The 17,439-nt window shown below is 37.0% G+C and overlaps 1 protein-coding gene across 1 annotated transcript in view; it reads left to right on the top strand.

Moving 5' to 3' along the window:
- The first annotated feature begins 2,753 nt into the window (after positions 1–2,753).
- Positions 2,754–17,439, top strand: part of ntrk2a (neurotrophic tyrosine kinase, receptor, type 2a) — a 47,536-nt gene continuing 32,850 nt past the window's right edge. Inside the window, 13 exon segments of the mRNA XM_046871171.1 lie at positions 2,754–3,439; positions 5,916–5,990; positions 6,082–6,153; positions 6,301–6,369; positions 7,562–7,710; positions 12,601–12,737; positions 12,887–12,995; positions 12,998–13,018; positions 13,892–14,191; positions 15,325–15,354; positions 15,491–15,502; positions 15,623–15,660; positions 15,800–15,899. Of these exon segments, the coding sequence (XP_046727127.1) occupies positions 3,225–3,439; positions 5,916–5,990; positions 6,082–6,153; positions 6,301–6,369; positions 7,562–7,710; positions 12,601–12,737; positions 12,887–12,995; positions 12,998–13,018; positions 13,892–14,191; positions 15,325–15,354; positions 15,491–15,502; positions 15,623–15,660; positions 15,800–15,899 (1,327 nt within the window). The 5' untranslated portion in view covers positions 2,754–3,224.

Below are 17,439 nucleotides of genomic sequence, written 5' to 3'. Positions count from 1 at the left end.
ATCACATTAAATAGAGCTATTGTGAGGAAATGGGATTATTTGCATTAAAATACATTTATATGTAAAGTTACATTACATTATATAAGTACATTTAAAAAATAATTTCCTTTTCTGAATCTGTGTTTAGTTAAAACATATATTACATCATAAAATAAAAAATAAAATAGGGTATACATAGACAGATGTTTTTTTTTTTTTACATAATGGTTAAATATTATTCTAAATCAGCTGGATTTGCACGTAAATTACGTTTTTTATAATTCAGCATCTTTTATTGAAGGCTGTAAATGATGAAGGATCAAATCAAGCAATTTTTCTTCCTTACATTTTAGTTCTGTTAGTTGCTCTTGATTTTCATAACCACTGTACTGTGTAAAAATGCATAATACATTACATATTCTATATACATGAAGAATAAACAACACTCACAATAACACAATAATGTGTATATGAGTTATGATGTGATTTTTAAAAAGTATGGAAAAAGTACACATGTGACATAATGGCAATTGCTGTGTGTCAAAAATGAAGTCAAAATCAATTAATTACGGGATAAAAAAAGATCACCTTTAAAATAAATGTCCTGTGAAAAAATCCATAAACATAAAAAGAATCCTAGAATAATAAAAATAAATAAAATACATAAAAATCTGTAAATTTCAGCCAAATATTTCATAACATATCATTGCATAAATTTACAGACCATTTAAAAATCAAATAGTATTTAGAAATGATACATCACATGCAAAAACAAATCACGTAAAAAAGTGACTAAAAAATGTGAACCAATACAATTTATTAAAATTTAAATTAATTCATAATATGAGTATGAACACGAATGAACTGTATGTTAAAATCTTATATGAAAATAAATTGGAGCGAATCATATTTAAAATCTTATTGAAAAAAAAATCAAATGTAAAAAAAAAAGTACTAAAATATTAATACATCACATGCAACTACATTTATTTTTGTATAGAAAACTACATTCACATACAGTATACAGTATGTGAATTGTCTGAAGCATGGAGATGTTTAGGAGAAATTTAGTGGAGTTTTTACCAGATTGTTCAAAAAACGTTTGGAAGGTCAGAGGATGTTGAGGAATGGAAACTTGTGTTGGTATGAATCTTTAAGAATAAGAGAATAAAAGGGGAATAAAGTTGATCAGTCACATCATGAAGTTATAGTATAGAGAAGGTCAGAAGGAGTTGCATTGTGTGTTTGTGGATTTAGAGAAAGTGTATGACAGGCTGGAGAGAGGAGTTGTGGTATTGTATGAGGAAGTCAGGTGTGTCAGAGAAGTATGTGAGGGTGGTGCAGGACATGTATGAGAACAGTGTGACAGCAGTATGGAGTAGTATGGAGAGTAGTATGAGTGGTATAGAGTAGTATGGAGACGGATGATCCACTGTGGCGACCCCAATGGGGGAGCAGCCGAAAGAAGAAGAAGATATGTGAATCGTCTACATGTGAAGAACAGTTCAACGATTCAAGTTGAACTGTACTGGAGCAATGAACTCTGCTCTTCCAAACATTTTCCCTCAGTTGGTGTTTTGATGGTAGTGGTGGTCTAACTTTGCTCAGAATCCTCCCATTTTGTAGATATATTCTATGGGTTGAACTTTTATCCACATTCAAGGACCCTGGTGCCCTTAGGACGGGCATCTCATCAGAATACTAATTTTTCACTTCACTCTTGAAGATGATGAAGCCAGAAAACAAAGAAGCATCAATTTTTGGGATTCTTAGTAAACCTTTCAGTAAATTGCTAAAAAAATTTTTTTAGAAAATTAAAATAAAAAATAAATAAATAAATAAATAAATAAATAAATAAATTTAATAAAACGTGTACAGTATATGTGTTGACTAAACTGTTCAGTTTTGTCCCGATATATTCAGTTCAGCTTATTTAATTTTATTTTATTAGCACTTTTTACAAAAAAACATTGACCCAAAGCAGCTTTACAGATTATAAAATATAAATGTATATATTACAGCCTATACTCTTTACCACTATCAGTTTATCTCTAATGAGTGAACCATGGCTACAATAACAAAGAAAAACTCCCTAAGATGGTAGGAGAAAGAAACCTTGAAAGGAACCAGACTCAAAAGGGAACCCGTCCTCATCCTGTCCTGACACCGAGAGTCCGTTCATTACAGTTCCATCATGGTTGAGGTTTACTGTTCAGTGATGGGGTTCCTCATGCAGTCCTCAGCCATTGTAGTAGACTGTTTATATTAATTACAATCCTAATCCATCTGTATAAATCTTCAGTTGTTTAGAAACGTCATAAATCTTTAGGTTGTTCATGTGAAACCATCCTCAGCTTCACAGCGTGGTCTCCAACCAATAAGAACTTCATCCAGAGGTAGGGATGGATCAGGTGGATCCGAAAAGAAGAAAGGGACAGGATTAGTGAAGTGCTTTATATCAGGTTATATCTCCATTTGACATGATTGAGTGTGAAGAAACATTTTTTTACAATCTAAAGAACCTTTTTCAACCAGGAAGAACCAAACTTTTGGCATGATGTTGGACGTGTCTGTGCTCCAGGGTCTCCAAACCATCCTCAAAAGTTCTTGTGTCCATGTGAGCTTTATCTCTGACCATTTGATTGTGCTCGTGAAAGTGCACGTGAACGATCAAACGGTGTTCCTCTGGATCCACCCTGAAGAGGAACACATGAAGGTCCTAAACACGAGCATTTGACAGGCCGTGTGTAGGCGAGTCCTAACATTTCAAGCTCTGCAGGACCTCATCTCAGCTCGACGCTGTCTGTCCCACTCTATACGTAACGCTCTGTCCAGAATCCATCACTTCGAGTGACGGTCTTTCCGCTCCTCCTCCTCCCCTTCCGTCGCGCTCGCGCGTCCGCGCTCCTCCGACAAGCGGCGCTTCTTTTGCTGCTTCATCTTCTGCTCCGCGACGTGCGCGCGCTACGCACGCACAAACGCGCGCACACACACACACACACACACACAAACAAACGTCTCGTCCGTGATCTTCTACAGCGATCACCTCGGCGCGCGCTCTCCAAGCTTGCGCGAGCTTTCGGAAATATATTCAACTAGAAAAGGAAACGCACTTCAAAGGAGCCGCAGGATTTTTTTCAAAGGATTAATTGATAGTAATAATTATAATTATTATAATAAAAAAAACCCAACAACAACAACAAGTGGCGCAATCCTGAGATAAATCTGGCGTCGCAGAAGCGGGGATGAACCTGCAGCGCGCGGGCTCCGCTCTCGGCATGGCGGGCTGGCGGCTGGCGTGCGTCGCCGCGGCGCTCGCGCTCGAGCTCTGGAGGCCCGCGGAGTCGTGTCCCGCCGCCTGCACGTGCACGGGCACAAGGATTTACTGCGCCGACACCGAGCGCGGCATTGCGGCTTTCCCTGCGCTCAGCGAGCCCGAGATGGAGAACATCACCGACATGTGAGCGCGAACCCTATTTTATGTATTCTCTTTTTTATAATCAATAAAACAAGCCCGTATTGAGGGTATCACACCCTCACCCAGGTATGTGCAAAAAACCCAACAACTCACTAACAATCATAACCACTATAATAACAGCCACCGCACGCACGAGCTCCCAGTGCCGTGCATGCATGCATGCATTCAGCACCTGCTTCCGTATCATCAAGGACAAGGCAAAGGGAGCTGACATAACAGTCAGACAGACATGTTCTAACTATGACAGCATGGGACAGGTCATGTGCATTTTCTGCATTATTGAAATTCACATGATTTTACTGCAGAAAGACTAGAACAGAGTAGGAAGGTCGAAGAGTTTTGTTGTTGTTGTTGCTGTTGTTGTTGGCATGTTGCTGCTGTTATTGTCAACGTGCTGCTCCAAAATCCTCCAACAACCCCATTACAGATATTCTGGATGTGCTGCACAACAGAAGACCACCCTAGACCTAGTGGAAGACATGCATTTTAATCTTAAACTCGACTGATCATGGAAGCTTCAACATGAAACACTGTAGGGTGTCAACTCAGTTCTAAATTCACACACACACACACACACACACACACACACACACACACACACACACAGCCTTTTGTGCTGGATAATATTAATTATCCAGTAAATAGTAAATACTTAATATCAATTATTAAATAAAAACTATGTAGCATTATTATATGCATTTACATTGAACCCAAACATAGATGAGAGAATTTGATGGTAATTTTTGAAAATATATTGTATATATATATTTATAATTGACACATTGATACACATACAATGCATTATGACACATTTGTATAAACTTTTCATCACAGTGTTGAAGCACTTATTGTTAAATTTACAATACAAATGTTTTCTAGGTCTACGTTCAAATTCAAATGTCAATTTCGGAAAGAATCTTTGGATAAAATTTGTTCAAACACAGAATAAAATCCTTTCGATTTGTAAAAAAAAAATTGGAACAGACGCAATTTCAATGGCTGCAAAACAGGGATTTGTCAATTCATTTTCAAATTGTTATGCACTGACAAGGACCCTTAATTTAATTGACGTTTTACACGCTCTGTGCTCCAGTTATGTGCAGTTTGGCTCGAGTTCTTTATAACGAATGCATGAAATAAAACTATTAAATCTCCTTAACACTGATCTCCAGCTATTTTTTGGGGGGAAAATTTGATTAACATTTTATCCAGTAAAAGAGGATTAGGTGGTACAATTAGCAGCAAGATGACCTTGTTGACTGGGTATTCAAAGGAAACAACAAAAAAGCAGCAGGGTTAGTTATATCTTATGAGTGATCATATAATTAGCCCAGCGATGTGCAAAGCAGCCACTAAAACGTTAAACTGTGCAGTAAAATGAGCAGCTTTTTAGTGAGGGGTGTTTACTAAAGTGCGGATTTCACGTGATCAAGAAGCTTAACACGTGAAAAATGCTGAAAATGTTTTGTAAATGTTTCTAGGTCAAATCAGATCACATAGCTTACTGTATTTACCCAAGAAAATGCAATAAAAATACATAAATTAAATATATATTAATTTATTAATTTATATTAAAGCATTATATGTAGAATTTTTTTTAATACACAATACCAGGTGAAAGTGCTACACAACCAAGTCATGAAACTTAAAAAAAAATAAAATAAAAAAATACGGTTATATAATCAATAAATTAAAATGTACAAGGTCGAAGTAAACAATGGGAGCGAGAAGATGAAGCGTTATACCCTAATATAGAATACATTTTAAAAAGTTCACCATTGTTAATGTTTATTGGATGCATGAACACCTCATGTACATATTACATTTCCGAATAGAAAAAAAAGGGTTCTGATTGAGGCAGATGAGGCTGATTCGAGTATTACAGAGATTGATGATGTCCTCGGATTTGAACACACCAGTCTGTGAAATGTATGCATTTTTGTGGGAAGAAAAGCCTTGGTGATTTGTTAGTATCTTTGAGAACAGAAGTCAGATTGGTTTTAAACTGGCAGGGAGATTATGATAAATTGAATACAACTCTGATGAGCAGAAAACGATCTCAGAATGCAGAACATGTCACACATCGAGGCAGATGAACTACAACAGAAGAAGAACATATCAGGTTCCAGTTTTGTCTAGTAACGTAAATGTGAAGCTACAGTATGCACAGGTTCATCAAAACAGTACGGTTGAAGATTAGACTAAATAACAATGGATGTTTATAGAGTTTAAAATAATAAATAGCCATATTTACTTACATATTCAACTTTATTTTAATCATGTTTATGTTTTCCATACTACCTTTAGTTATTACTGGCTGTATTCCTGGGTACAATAGAGTACAAAGATGCTGGAATATTGTATTATATGTAAATGATTGAAGGTTTCAGATGAGTATTTTGTTCCTCATTTGTCCACACACATATTTCTTGAAATGTTTTTTTCATCTCATTGCCAGATATATCGCTAACCAGAGCAGCTTCTCCTCCATCAACGATAAAGACCTGACCTTCTACCGCAACCTCAGAAATCTGTAAGTAGTTTCAGAAGGGTTTAGAGTACAGTTCGAGCTCTGCATGTTTGTACAGATTGACATTGCCTTTGTCGTTGGTTTCGCACAACAGGACAGTGACCAACACGAGGCTGACGTATGTGTCTCGGCAGGCGTTTCAGAATAATGCCAAACTGCAATACTTGTAAGTGCGATGCTTTTATTCATTACTGTGTTTGATAATTACATGCTTGTACTTTTAAGTACAAACAATGAGGATGAATGATTTGAAAATGTCCTTCTAGCATGCTGTTTTTGTAGTTGCGCTGCTGATTGTAACTGTCATTTGCAGGAACCTGAAGGATAACAATCTGTCCTCACTCTCCTGGAAGACTGTTCACCATCTGAACCTTTCCTCCCTGTGAGTCACATCAACGATATTTGTGTGGCGGTCTGGGAAAACCTTTCACATGGTCAGATTGTGACATTTTGCGCTACTGAAAATGACTTAAATAGGTTTCTGCGTGTTGTTCCATTTTAAATCCTGCATCTATCTTTTACATTAATAACCCAATCTTAATTTTATACTTAATACCTCCAGAAAAACATCATTAATGCCAAATTTTGGCAGTAGAATTCATTTCTGTCTCATCTCCTGAGGTAAAAGGTGATTAGTTAGGATTCAATTCCAATTTGATTCATCAGATCTGTTTTGTTGACTAGATTTCTTGTCATTAGGTCATTAAAGCATTCGAAAAACTCTTCTGTAAGTGCTCTTCTGCGTTTTTTTGACGAGAATGTAACGGACGCAGGAGCATCACGGACATTTTGATGGGATCTGCTTACAAATTGAATCGATTAGTCACATGTCCATTTTGGTCTGATACATAGCTGTCCACCAACGTAAAATACTCACTCTGCACTAGACAGATTCAGACAGACTGACTGTTTTTCGGCTAATGTGTTTGTTCAAGTAATTGTAGCCAAAAAATAGAATCCATATATATGTATATATGTGTATATATACAAATACAGTACAGACCAAAAGTTTGGACACACCTTCTCATTCAAAGAGTTTTCTTTATTTTCATGACTATGAAAATTGTAGATTCACACTGAAGGCATCAAAACTATGAATTAACACATGTGGAATTATATATGGAATTATATACATAACAAAAAAGTGTGAAAAAACTAAAAAATGTCATATTCTAGGTTCTTCAATGTAGCCACCTTTTGCTTTGATTGCTGCTTTGCACACTCTTGGCATTCTCTTGATGAGCTTCAAGAGGTAGTCACCTGAAATGGTCTTCCAACAGTCTTGAAGGAGTTCCCCGAGAGATGCTTGGCACTTGTTGGCCCTTTTGCCTTCACTCTGCGGTCCAGCTCACCCCTAAACCATCTCGATTAGGTTCAGGTCTGGTGACTGTGGAGGCCAGGTCATCTGGCGCAGCACCCCATCACTCTCCTTCTTGGTCAAATAGCCCTTGATGCCTTTAGTGTGACTTTACAATTTTCATAGTCATGAAAATAAAGAAAACTCTTTGAACGAGAAGGTGTGTCCATACTTTTGGTCTGTACTTTATATGGATTACATGGATTGTGTGTTTCAGGCTTCTGTCTGGAAACCCGCTGCAGTGCTCATGTGACAACATGTGGATGAAGCAGGGGAGAGGTGAAGAGTCTGAGGCAGCCGAGCTCATGTGTGTGGAGGAAGGAGGGAAGCGGAGGCATCTGTCCAAGATCACCGTCCCCAACTGTGGTACGACTCCATTTTAATTAAAGGAACATTCCAGGTTTTCGCTGAACTGCACCGTTTCAGATAAAGAGATTTGTGCACAATTGTGCTTTAACATGCCACTGGACTTAAGCTCAAATTGAAAGTCTGGAAGAGATTTGTAGCAGTTGCATTTTAGTGATAGTGTTTTTTTCCCTTAACCAACAAAAAAAATACAGGTTCTTGCTGTAACTTTATAAAAAAAACCTGATCAAACATTAGATCTTAGGGTAAGACATACTCAGTAATCATTAGCTGAGTATATAATTCTTTGCAAGTTGTTAATAATTCCTAATAAGCATTACATTTAAATAAATGAATGTATATGAATGCTTCATGAAGCATTTTATAATAATATTCTACAGTATATGGACAAAAGTTATGGATACCTGACCGTAAGATTTTTATGTGATTTAATGCGATTCCACTTTTAGTCCCCGTTTGCTGTTATAATAACCTTCATTCTTCCGGGAAGATGTTAACACTAGATTTTGGAGTGTGCTTGTGGAAATTTGTGCTCTTTCATCCCGTTTGTAAAGTCCGATTCTGATGTTGGTGAGTTGAGCAGGTCTGGGGTGCAGTCAGCATTTCAATGTTCAGTAGGGTTGAGTTCAGGGTTCTATAGCAGGCCACTCAAGATCTTCCACTTCAACATATGTAAACCATGATTTAATGGAGCTCACTGTGTGCACAGGGGCATTGTCATGCTGGGACAAGTTTGGATCTCCTAGTTGAAGAGAAGGGAAAATGTAATAGTACCACATCAATGCCTTCAAGTTTGTGGTAACAATTTGGTGAAGGATCACATATGGTCAGGTGTCTTAATATTTTTGTCCACATAGTGTGTATTAAATTCCCTTGATATAACTCATAATAATGCTGGGATCCCAAACTAGGGTTCATGACCCCATGTCGTTTGATACACTAAATGGGTTGTAAAAGAAATGTACACGCTTTACTTTTTTCTTTATTCATTTATTTCATAAATGAATATTATCCAGACATATTGCTGTACTCATAAAGATAAAAATTTGTTCTGGAGTGTATCGCTGAGTGTTTCACATTCAAACAAGTGACATTTCAGTTAAGCTAACAAGCGAACACAAAAAAAAAAAAAAATTTATTTTGGAATTTATAATCTGCAAAAAGGTTTTGAAATTTTATTGTCAAAATGCCACACCTTATAAACTTCTACTAATAGATGCATGATCAAAAAGCAATTGTAAAATGCATATACTTGTACATTATAAAAATGTTAAAATGCTACAATTTCAGTGCTTCAAATCAAAATTTAAGCTGCATTATTAACATTATTGCTATTTGAAAGCTTACAGTACATCCAAAAAGGACACTACCAGCATGACCTTCCTTGTTTGTTCAAGGATAAGTAGTTGCTACATCAATTTGGAATTGTTTCCATGGTTACATTACAGAAATAAATGTGTATTACATATAGCGTCTTACAACTTGCATATAATGTGAATGACATAAAAAACTATGTAGAACATTAAATGAATATAATTTTTTAAGGAATTATTGTAGTAGAATAATTCACATTATTACATTTATATAGGATGATATTATCAAATAATTGTTTATCACATGTCTTTATAAGCTAAGCTTATAAATAATGATAAACACTGTTAAAATTATATATATACATATATATACATATATATATATATATATATATATATATATATATATATATATATATATATATATATAAAATGTTTATATACAGTACAGACCAAAAGTTTGGACACACCTTCTCATTCAAAGAGTTTTCTTTATTTTCATGACTATGAAAATTGTAGATTCACACTGAAGGCATCAAAACTATGAATTAACACATGTGGAATTATATATGGAATTATATACATAACAAAAAAGTGTGAAACAACTGAAAAATTTCATATTCTAGGTTCTTCAAAGTAGCCACCTTTTGCTTTGATTACTGCTTTGCACACTCTTGGCATTCTCTTGATGAGCTTCAAGAGGTAGTCACCTGAAATGGTCTTCCAACAGTCTTGAAGAAGTTCCCCGAGAGATGCTTGGCACTTGTTGGCCCTTTTGCCTTCACTCTGCGGTCCAGCTCACCCCTAAACCATCTCGATTGTGTTCAGGTCCGGTGACTGTGGAGGCCAGGTCATCTGGCGCAGCACCCCATCACTCTCCTTCTTGGTCAAATAGCCCTTGATGCCTTCAGTGTGACTCTACAATTTTCATAGTCATGAAAATATAGAAAACTCTTTGAATGAGAAGGTGTGTCCAAACTTTTGGTCTGTACTGTATATAATATACATTAATAATAATAATAATAATAATAATAATAATAATAATAATAATATGTGAAATAGACATGGACATTTGTTCAGATTAATACAAAAGCCAATGCAGCAACAGTTATGTCAAATTGTTATGTTATGTGGAAATGCCAGTCAAATCTCTGGTGTACTGTCTTATAACCTCAGGTCTTTTTCTTTGCTCTGAATGGACAATTTAACAACCAGAATGTGCTTACTGAAAATAAAAATCTAAAACGTACTTGGTTGCCAATTGTTGCACAATGTACTTTTTTTTTTGGCAAAGTGTTAAGAGGTCCCTAAATGTTAGCGCTTGGCCTCTCACTAACTTGCTCAAAATGACTCATAGTAAAGTAGTTTAATCTTTCAAACAAAAATGTTTTTCTGTCAGAATTAGGCTGCGTTCACAACCAAACTTTTCATTAAATTTCATTCATACACATGATTGCTGGAGCCTGAATTTGTGAGATCAAATTTTTCCTGTATTCCAAATATTCATTTGATGAACTCTGACCAGTGAATTCATATTACATGAAGACTAACACAAGACCAATACTGCCTGATCTACTGGGTTGCTGGGTACACAAGTAGATTTCAGATTTAAACATTATACATTCTACATTTTTTTGGACAACTCATAAACCCCCCCACTTTTTCTTTTTTCGCAGCAGGTTCCTAAATAAATTTCTCATGCTGAAAGTCTAATGTGACTGCAGCATTATTTAAAAATAAATGTGTTGCTGTTGTGCTTGTTTGGACGATATTTGAATATTACTATAATGTTTTGCTGTTGTCAATTTTATTTTCCTTTCAGCTATTCAACACCTTTTGTTTGCATTATGCTACAACTTTGCTAGCATAGCACCTGCAACCTTTTTCTTGCTAATTTAAAAAATGTACCCTAACATACTCCAGAGTTTTTAGTCAGTGTCAGAGAAAAAAACATTCGATTTATTTAACCTTTAAACTCTGAGGTTTGTTCCTCTGAAGGATCTCTCGACAGTTCAAGGATCTATTGTGCCCATAACCTTAGAAGAAAGGATTCCCTTTCAGAAAATAGTTTCGGGAAACCAAAAACCGTTAACTATCCAGATAGTGTAGACAGAAGCGTTAAGGAGAAGCTGCGTGATTAGCAACAGGCACAAGATGTTCCAGAATATTATGTGGAATGGCTTATGGGACTAAGCCTAACCCAGGCTACTGGTATTTAGGTCACACATGCTCAGCTCAGCATATTTACGATATTTCTTGCTCGAAGGTGCTAATTTTTACAAGCTAGCAAAGATATATGCAGAAATATAGAAATAACTAGCATTTGTGCTTGTGATATTCTGTGGTGTTTTTGTGTGGCATAACAGAAAAACTAAAAAACTTTATAGACATCAATGTTAATGGTTGTTGGACAAGCTGGGTTGTCTTCCAGCTGTATTTCTCAGACTGGGGAGCTAATGACCCTGACACTTATTGATCCATAGCTGTCTATTTTAAGCAATTTTAGCCTTAAAGGGGCAAAGATAGAAAGAACAAGTGAATAAGGCAGAGCAGAACGGGCCTGAGCAAAGCTGGAAATGAATGAGTGAATCCTCAGAGTACATAGACAAAAAGGCATATAGCGACGACACTCCACAATGGGCATCTTCTGGGTAGCAGTCAAACGCTCTCTATTTCCGTATTCTCCCCAGAACGAGAAGAGAAATGGACAATAACTAATGCAAATCTGCTGTTTTAATTCACTCCACTTTGCAACGCAGGTCAAGTGTCTTTAGTGCACAGCTTGATCAAGGTCATTTAGGTACTGTCCAAGATTTTAATATAGATTATTTAAGTATTTGATGGTTTCTGCTGGTTTTGGCTCGTTTTCAAGCAGAGTCAATATTCACCATCACTAAAAGTAGTACAAATCAAATTGCGCATCTAGTAAGTTAATAAAAAAAGCGTACATTTGTTAGGTTTGAACTTCCTGTGCCCAGGATTGTGCTGTCAGGCTCTGCAATGGATGTTGCCTGAAATATTTCTGAGCATTTCTTTACTGATATTTCCTTTGATGTTTATTCGGTAGAGTTTTACAATAGTGCGGGGTTTTATGAATTTTTTTATTTAAAAACATTTCGAAAATTCCCTTCATCAAATCAGAATTACGGATGGCAGAGCGCAGTATTCACCCCTAGCCCTTTTATAATATAATTTTATAATATATTGAATCGTTTCTGACATTGTGTCTTTATGAGCACAACGAGTGTAGATACTGTGCAAGATATTCACACTGATGTATTTAGCTATTCAATGGTGTCCAATGAAGATTTAAAAGGAACAATGGTTTAAGGAAAGATATTTGTCTTCAATGATAGAAAGATCGTGCCACCTGGGCAAGCTGAAAAAAGCGTCACAATGGACATCATTATATTATCATTCCACCAGTCACTGTCAAAACAATACCTGATTCCTGAACTCACCAGCTTATCACTAGCACTATCAAGAACGACTTTGTTTGATCATTTCCTCAGTGTACGAGTTTGACGCTTGGGGTAGAACTTAGTTTAAACTTGTTTGTTTTTTTGTTTTTTTACAGTTGTCCCTACAGTCATCCTCCATCCTAAAAGCGTTTCCCTGATGGCAGGTTCAAATGTAACACTAACTTGTAACGCCTCAGGAATGCCCACGCCCGATCTCAACTGGATTACCTGCCCACTCAATTCGAGCTATGAGGTAATCCGTGCCTTGCTGTCTGTCTGCAAATTGATATTTCTTTATTTTTAGATGCAAGTCACATTTACAGTCTCTGTGTAGCTCATACATCTCTCTCTCTCTCTCTCTCTCTCTCTCTCTCTCTCTCTCTCTCTCTCTCTTTCTTATAGATTGTGACCTCGGGACAGTCTACGACACTCAGACTCAGAGATCTCTCCCCCTTGGACAACGAATGCAAAATCACCTGCAGCTCTGACAACACAGCAGGGGAGAGTGAAGCCTTTTGCACCTCGACATTCACTGTGAGTTAGAATACGTGTTGTGATTAGAACGATGGTATCGCTCCACATCCAATATATCGAACTCGCTCATTCGCTCGTACTCGTAAAAAAATGCATGTGATACTCTGTGACGTAAAACCAAAGCACGCTGTGTTTCCTCAAAAATATAAAGAAGAGGAAATAGGATGGTAACCTAAAAAAACCAACACGGTCAATAAGAATGAGCCCAGCACTTTGTTTCAGCGAGCACTGAGCACTGAGATGCTTTAGTACTTACTGTAAAGAAATCACCCATGTGATTCGTTTCCAATCATAGTGATACGTCCTAAAGTGTTTCATTGCAGGATTTTGTTGGATTTTAAAAGAATGGAACCTCACTGTTAAAAGGTGAAAATCCTTTTCAGCAATAAATATTTAAATAAATATCCTGTCACCGATATTCCTGTTTTTCTCCATTCACCGCATGAATAGATCATGTGATTACGATCCACAACTAAATCAACACATGACCCTGTTCTTATTTAATTAATTTATAGTCGAACTTTAAAGGCAGTCACTGAATTCTGTAAATAAATCTTTTCAAATATAAAGCTAATGTATAAAACTATCTAAAATAAAAAAGAAATGAATTAAAGCCTTACTGTAATGTTCATATGTAATTATGGCTACTGTATTATTATTTTGTTTGCCTTCTAGAAGGGTTTCTGGTGTCTGTGTACAATCAGTTGGAAATCCTTTCCTCTGAAAAAGTAGATTTATAGCTTTACAGATCCATTAAAGAAATATTTTAAAAATATAAAAGCTTTACATATATTTTCTGCCTCAATTAACAACTTCTTGTAAGTTAAAAAAAAGTTTTTCTTTTGTTGTTTTTTCCCTGCATGTTGACTCTAGTCCCTCCAACGATCAGCAAGCTCATGGACGCCATCCCCGACCACCACTGGTGCATCCCCTTCAGTGTATCTGGCAACCCCCAGCCGAAGCTGAACTGGCTGTTACGGGGTGAGCCTCTGACTGAGGGAGTCTTTATAAGCACCCGGATCCACGATTACTCCGAGCATGAGTATCACGGCTGCCTGCAGCTCGACAGCCCCACGCACATCAACAACGGCGAGTACACGTTGTTGGCCAGCAACCGTTACGGCAAAGACCGCAAATCTGTATTCGCCCACTTCATGCACAACCCGTGGAATGGTGAGTTCCCTGTCAAATCCTGTTGTCTCATTATAGTGAAGATATTGTGTCTTGTCCTCAAGATTTTTACTCACGGCCCAATAAAAAGTTATTTGATCCTGATAATTCCAGTTCATCATTATTATTGAAAGTGCAAAATTATATTAGAATCAGTGAACCCTTGTTCACTTAAACCCAAGTAACCTTTCCAGTCAATGTTTGGCATTACAAATAGTTATTAAATTGAACAAATTCAATAACCTACCTAGTAAGTTGCTTTCTGTGGCTTGGATTCTGTTGTCAGACCCAAACCCTATTTTCCAAACCTTTTATGAACTTTATCTTAATAAACAATAATGTACAGTCAGTCAAGTTTGTATAAATTGGTAACTAAGTGGTTGAGACTCTGGGTTACTGATTGGAAAGTCAGGAGTTTAAACCTCAGTACTGCCAGGCTGCCGCTGATGGGCTCTTGAGCAAGGCCCTTATACCTCTCTGCTCTGACCCCAGTTTCCTAACAATCTACCCTATGCAAAGACATTTTTTTTGTTGCATGATGGAAATCTTTGCTAATGCAAGCATTTGCACTTTGTTTTACATTTTTTGTTGACCTGGGAAGTTGCTGAAGTTTTTGAATTCACTTCTAGACCTTCATATGTTTTATATCATGTAAAGGGTGTCCGAGGCCGCAACCCAATTCGCTTCAATTGCAAAACCTGGTGTTGTTGTTTTGTTAATTTTTTTATTAATGTCAATGCTACAGAGGTTGCTACAATGCTACAACTTCTTAGATCAAAATGAATGATTGAAAATGATATAAATGACCAATAATTGCAGTAATTCTGCCATGTTGTTAGACCTTCTTGTAGTATTTCTTGATGACATACTTTGCTGTTTGCCAAGAAACAAATAGAAGTGACCTGTAATAGAAACAATATATTAGACTGGTAGCTGTTTTATACAATGTGATGACGTGACTACAGTGCTTTAGAGCAACTAGATTTAAGTTTGAACCACAATATGACTACAAGTTAACTATGGAGATGCGTTTATAACATGTTTGGAAGGAATTTCCAGTGTGTGAATTTTGTAACAGTTATTTTAAAAATGCATTTTCTAAACATGTTTTTCTCCTTTTCACATCAAACCCAAAGATACAACAGCCACAGATTCCCTCTATTACGGTGAGTTGACGTGTTTTATCTTTAACAGCCTACATACAGTCTTGTGTATGCAACATATGTCGTGTAATGCATGCCCATATTCAATTCTTTTGCCTTTTGTTTTTTACATTGTCTTTTTCTCTGCATTCTTTTCTAGACCCGACTACAGGTACAATGAATTTACACAACTAACACTCAAACACAAATAACACCAATGAATGCTATTCAATAAAGTAAAAAAATATAGAAGTGATATACAGTAAATTTCCTTTTCTTTTTCCTGACACAGATGACACGCCTCTGGAGCCACCTGAAGACCGAGTTGCTGTGAGTGTTTTTACTTTAGCCTGGTAAAGAGAACGACTCGTTCTTGGCACTGTTTACTATTCAGCATGTGTGTGTGTGTGTGTGTGTATGTGCAGGAGTGTGGGAATGCTCGCTATACATGCTCTGTTCCATCCCATAGGTGTACGTGGTCGTGGGAATCGCCGCCGTCACATTCATAGGCTTTGTCCTGATGCTGATCATCCTCAAGTTTGGCCGGAATTCAAAGTTCGGAATTAAAGGTAAGCACTGGTCCGGCTGCTCCTATCCCACTGCCAGGCCTTCGTTAAAGAGTCCCGGCTCTGGACAGGAGACATTGTTCTGGTTTTGGAAATGGGTACTTCAGGGAACGGAAGCTTCAGAAATGCTTCAATAGGAGGGCTGAAGTGGGAGGCTGTTCCTCATCTTGTTCTCTGTGCTCTACTAATTGCTTAACACTCGCCAATTCTTTCTTTAACCAGCTTGTCTCGGAGAGCTGTACGTCTTCTCTTCTGCTTTTTTCGTGACACTTTTCTACTTGTGGGCTTTCTACTGACAACTGCTTAAAATTGGAGGTGCTGGTTTTTCAATGCTGCATTTGTGATTTGATTGCTGGTTGGTTTGAGGGAAACTATTTTGTATTCCAATTGTTGTTGATGGCCTCTGGACCTCTGTACTATCTCGCTCTAACTGTCACTTTGCAAGATTTACTTCAATTCATTACATTTGCATACAGTATACTCACCCTACAATCGCCAGTTTTTATCCACTGTCCATCAAATCAAAACTCTGCTTGATTGCTTGACACATTTTATTAATTTATACATAGAAAGCTAAACAACAATACTTTGTACAATATCTTGTCTTTCAAACTATAATAATAAAAAGCCAATTCACTGTATAGTGAACACAAACAAATTTCTGACAATTTTAAAAGCACAGCGGGAATCTTACAAGGACTCCAACCAGGATATTGTCTCAGTCAGATCAGCTTATTTTTCCAACTACCGTATTTTACGGACTATAAGCCGCTACTTTTTTCCCACGCTTTGAACCGAGTGGCTTAAACAACGAAGCGGCTAATTTATGGATTTTTCCGGGTTTTTTCCCGGTTTCACAAGCTTCAAGCCAAAAAACGAAACCCCATAACATTAGACCAATTAAATTGCTGAACGGGTTAAGGTGAACCAATTAAACTCTTTATATTAAATCAGATGCGCTCCCAGTGAATCGGGCCGCACCACATCATAAATATGGATGAGGTTCCTCTAACGTTTGACCTGCCGCTCACTCGGACTGTCTACAGGAAATGCAAATCATTCGTCACACTGAAAACAACACTTCACCTGTGTTCCTGAGCTGCACGGCATCGAGAGAAAAGCTTCACCGATGGTGATTTTTAAACGCACGACGATGCCAAAAGATAAACTCCTGAGAGAAATTGTTGTGAAAGGAAGGAGGAAGACAGTGAACAATGACTTTCTTGGTAGGCTACTGTTTAGATACAAGCCGTGTTACAGACACTGTCTTTCGTTAAAGCCTGTGTAAAGTTTTTTAGTTTCAGTGTAGACTTCAGTGCGGCTTATAGACATGTGCGGCTTATTTATGTTCAAAATAAAAATCTTTGTAAAATTCAGTGGGTGCGGCTTATATTTGGGTGCGCTTAATAGTCCGAAATTACGGTATACGAATATTATTATTTTTCAGTATTTGTTTTGCCAGTATTTTTACTATATGGACAAAGATATTTTGAGTGACCTGGTATAAAGATCTGGCGTCAAACCTTTTGAACACCTTTGGGAA

Source organism: Silurus meridionalis, chromosome 17 (genome assembly GCF_014805685.1).
Source record: "Silurus meridionalis isolate SWU-2019-XX chromosome 17, ASM1480568v1, whole genome shotgun sequence".
Taxonomy (NCBI): domain Eukaryota; kingdom Metazoa; phylum Chordata; class Actinopteri; order Siluriformes; family Siluridae; genus Silurus; species Silurus meridionalis.
The sequence above is the reverse complement of the archived record's forward strand: the minus strand, read 5'-3'. Positions and strand labels throughout refer to the sequence as shown.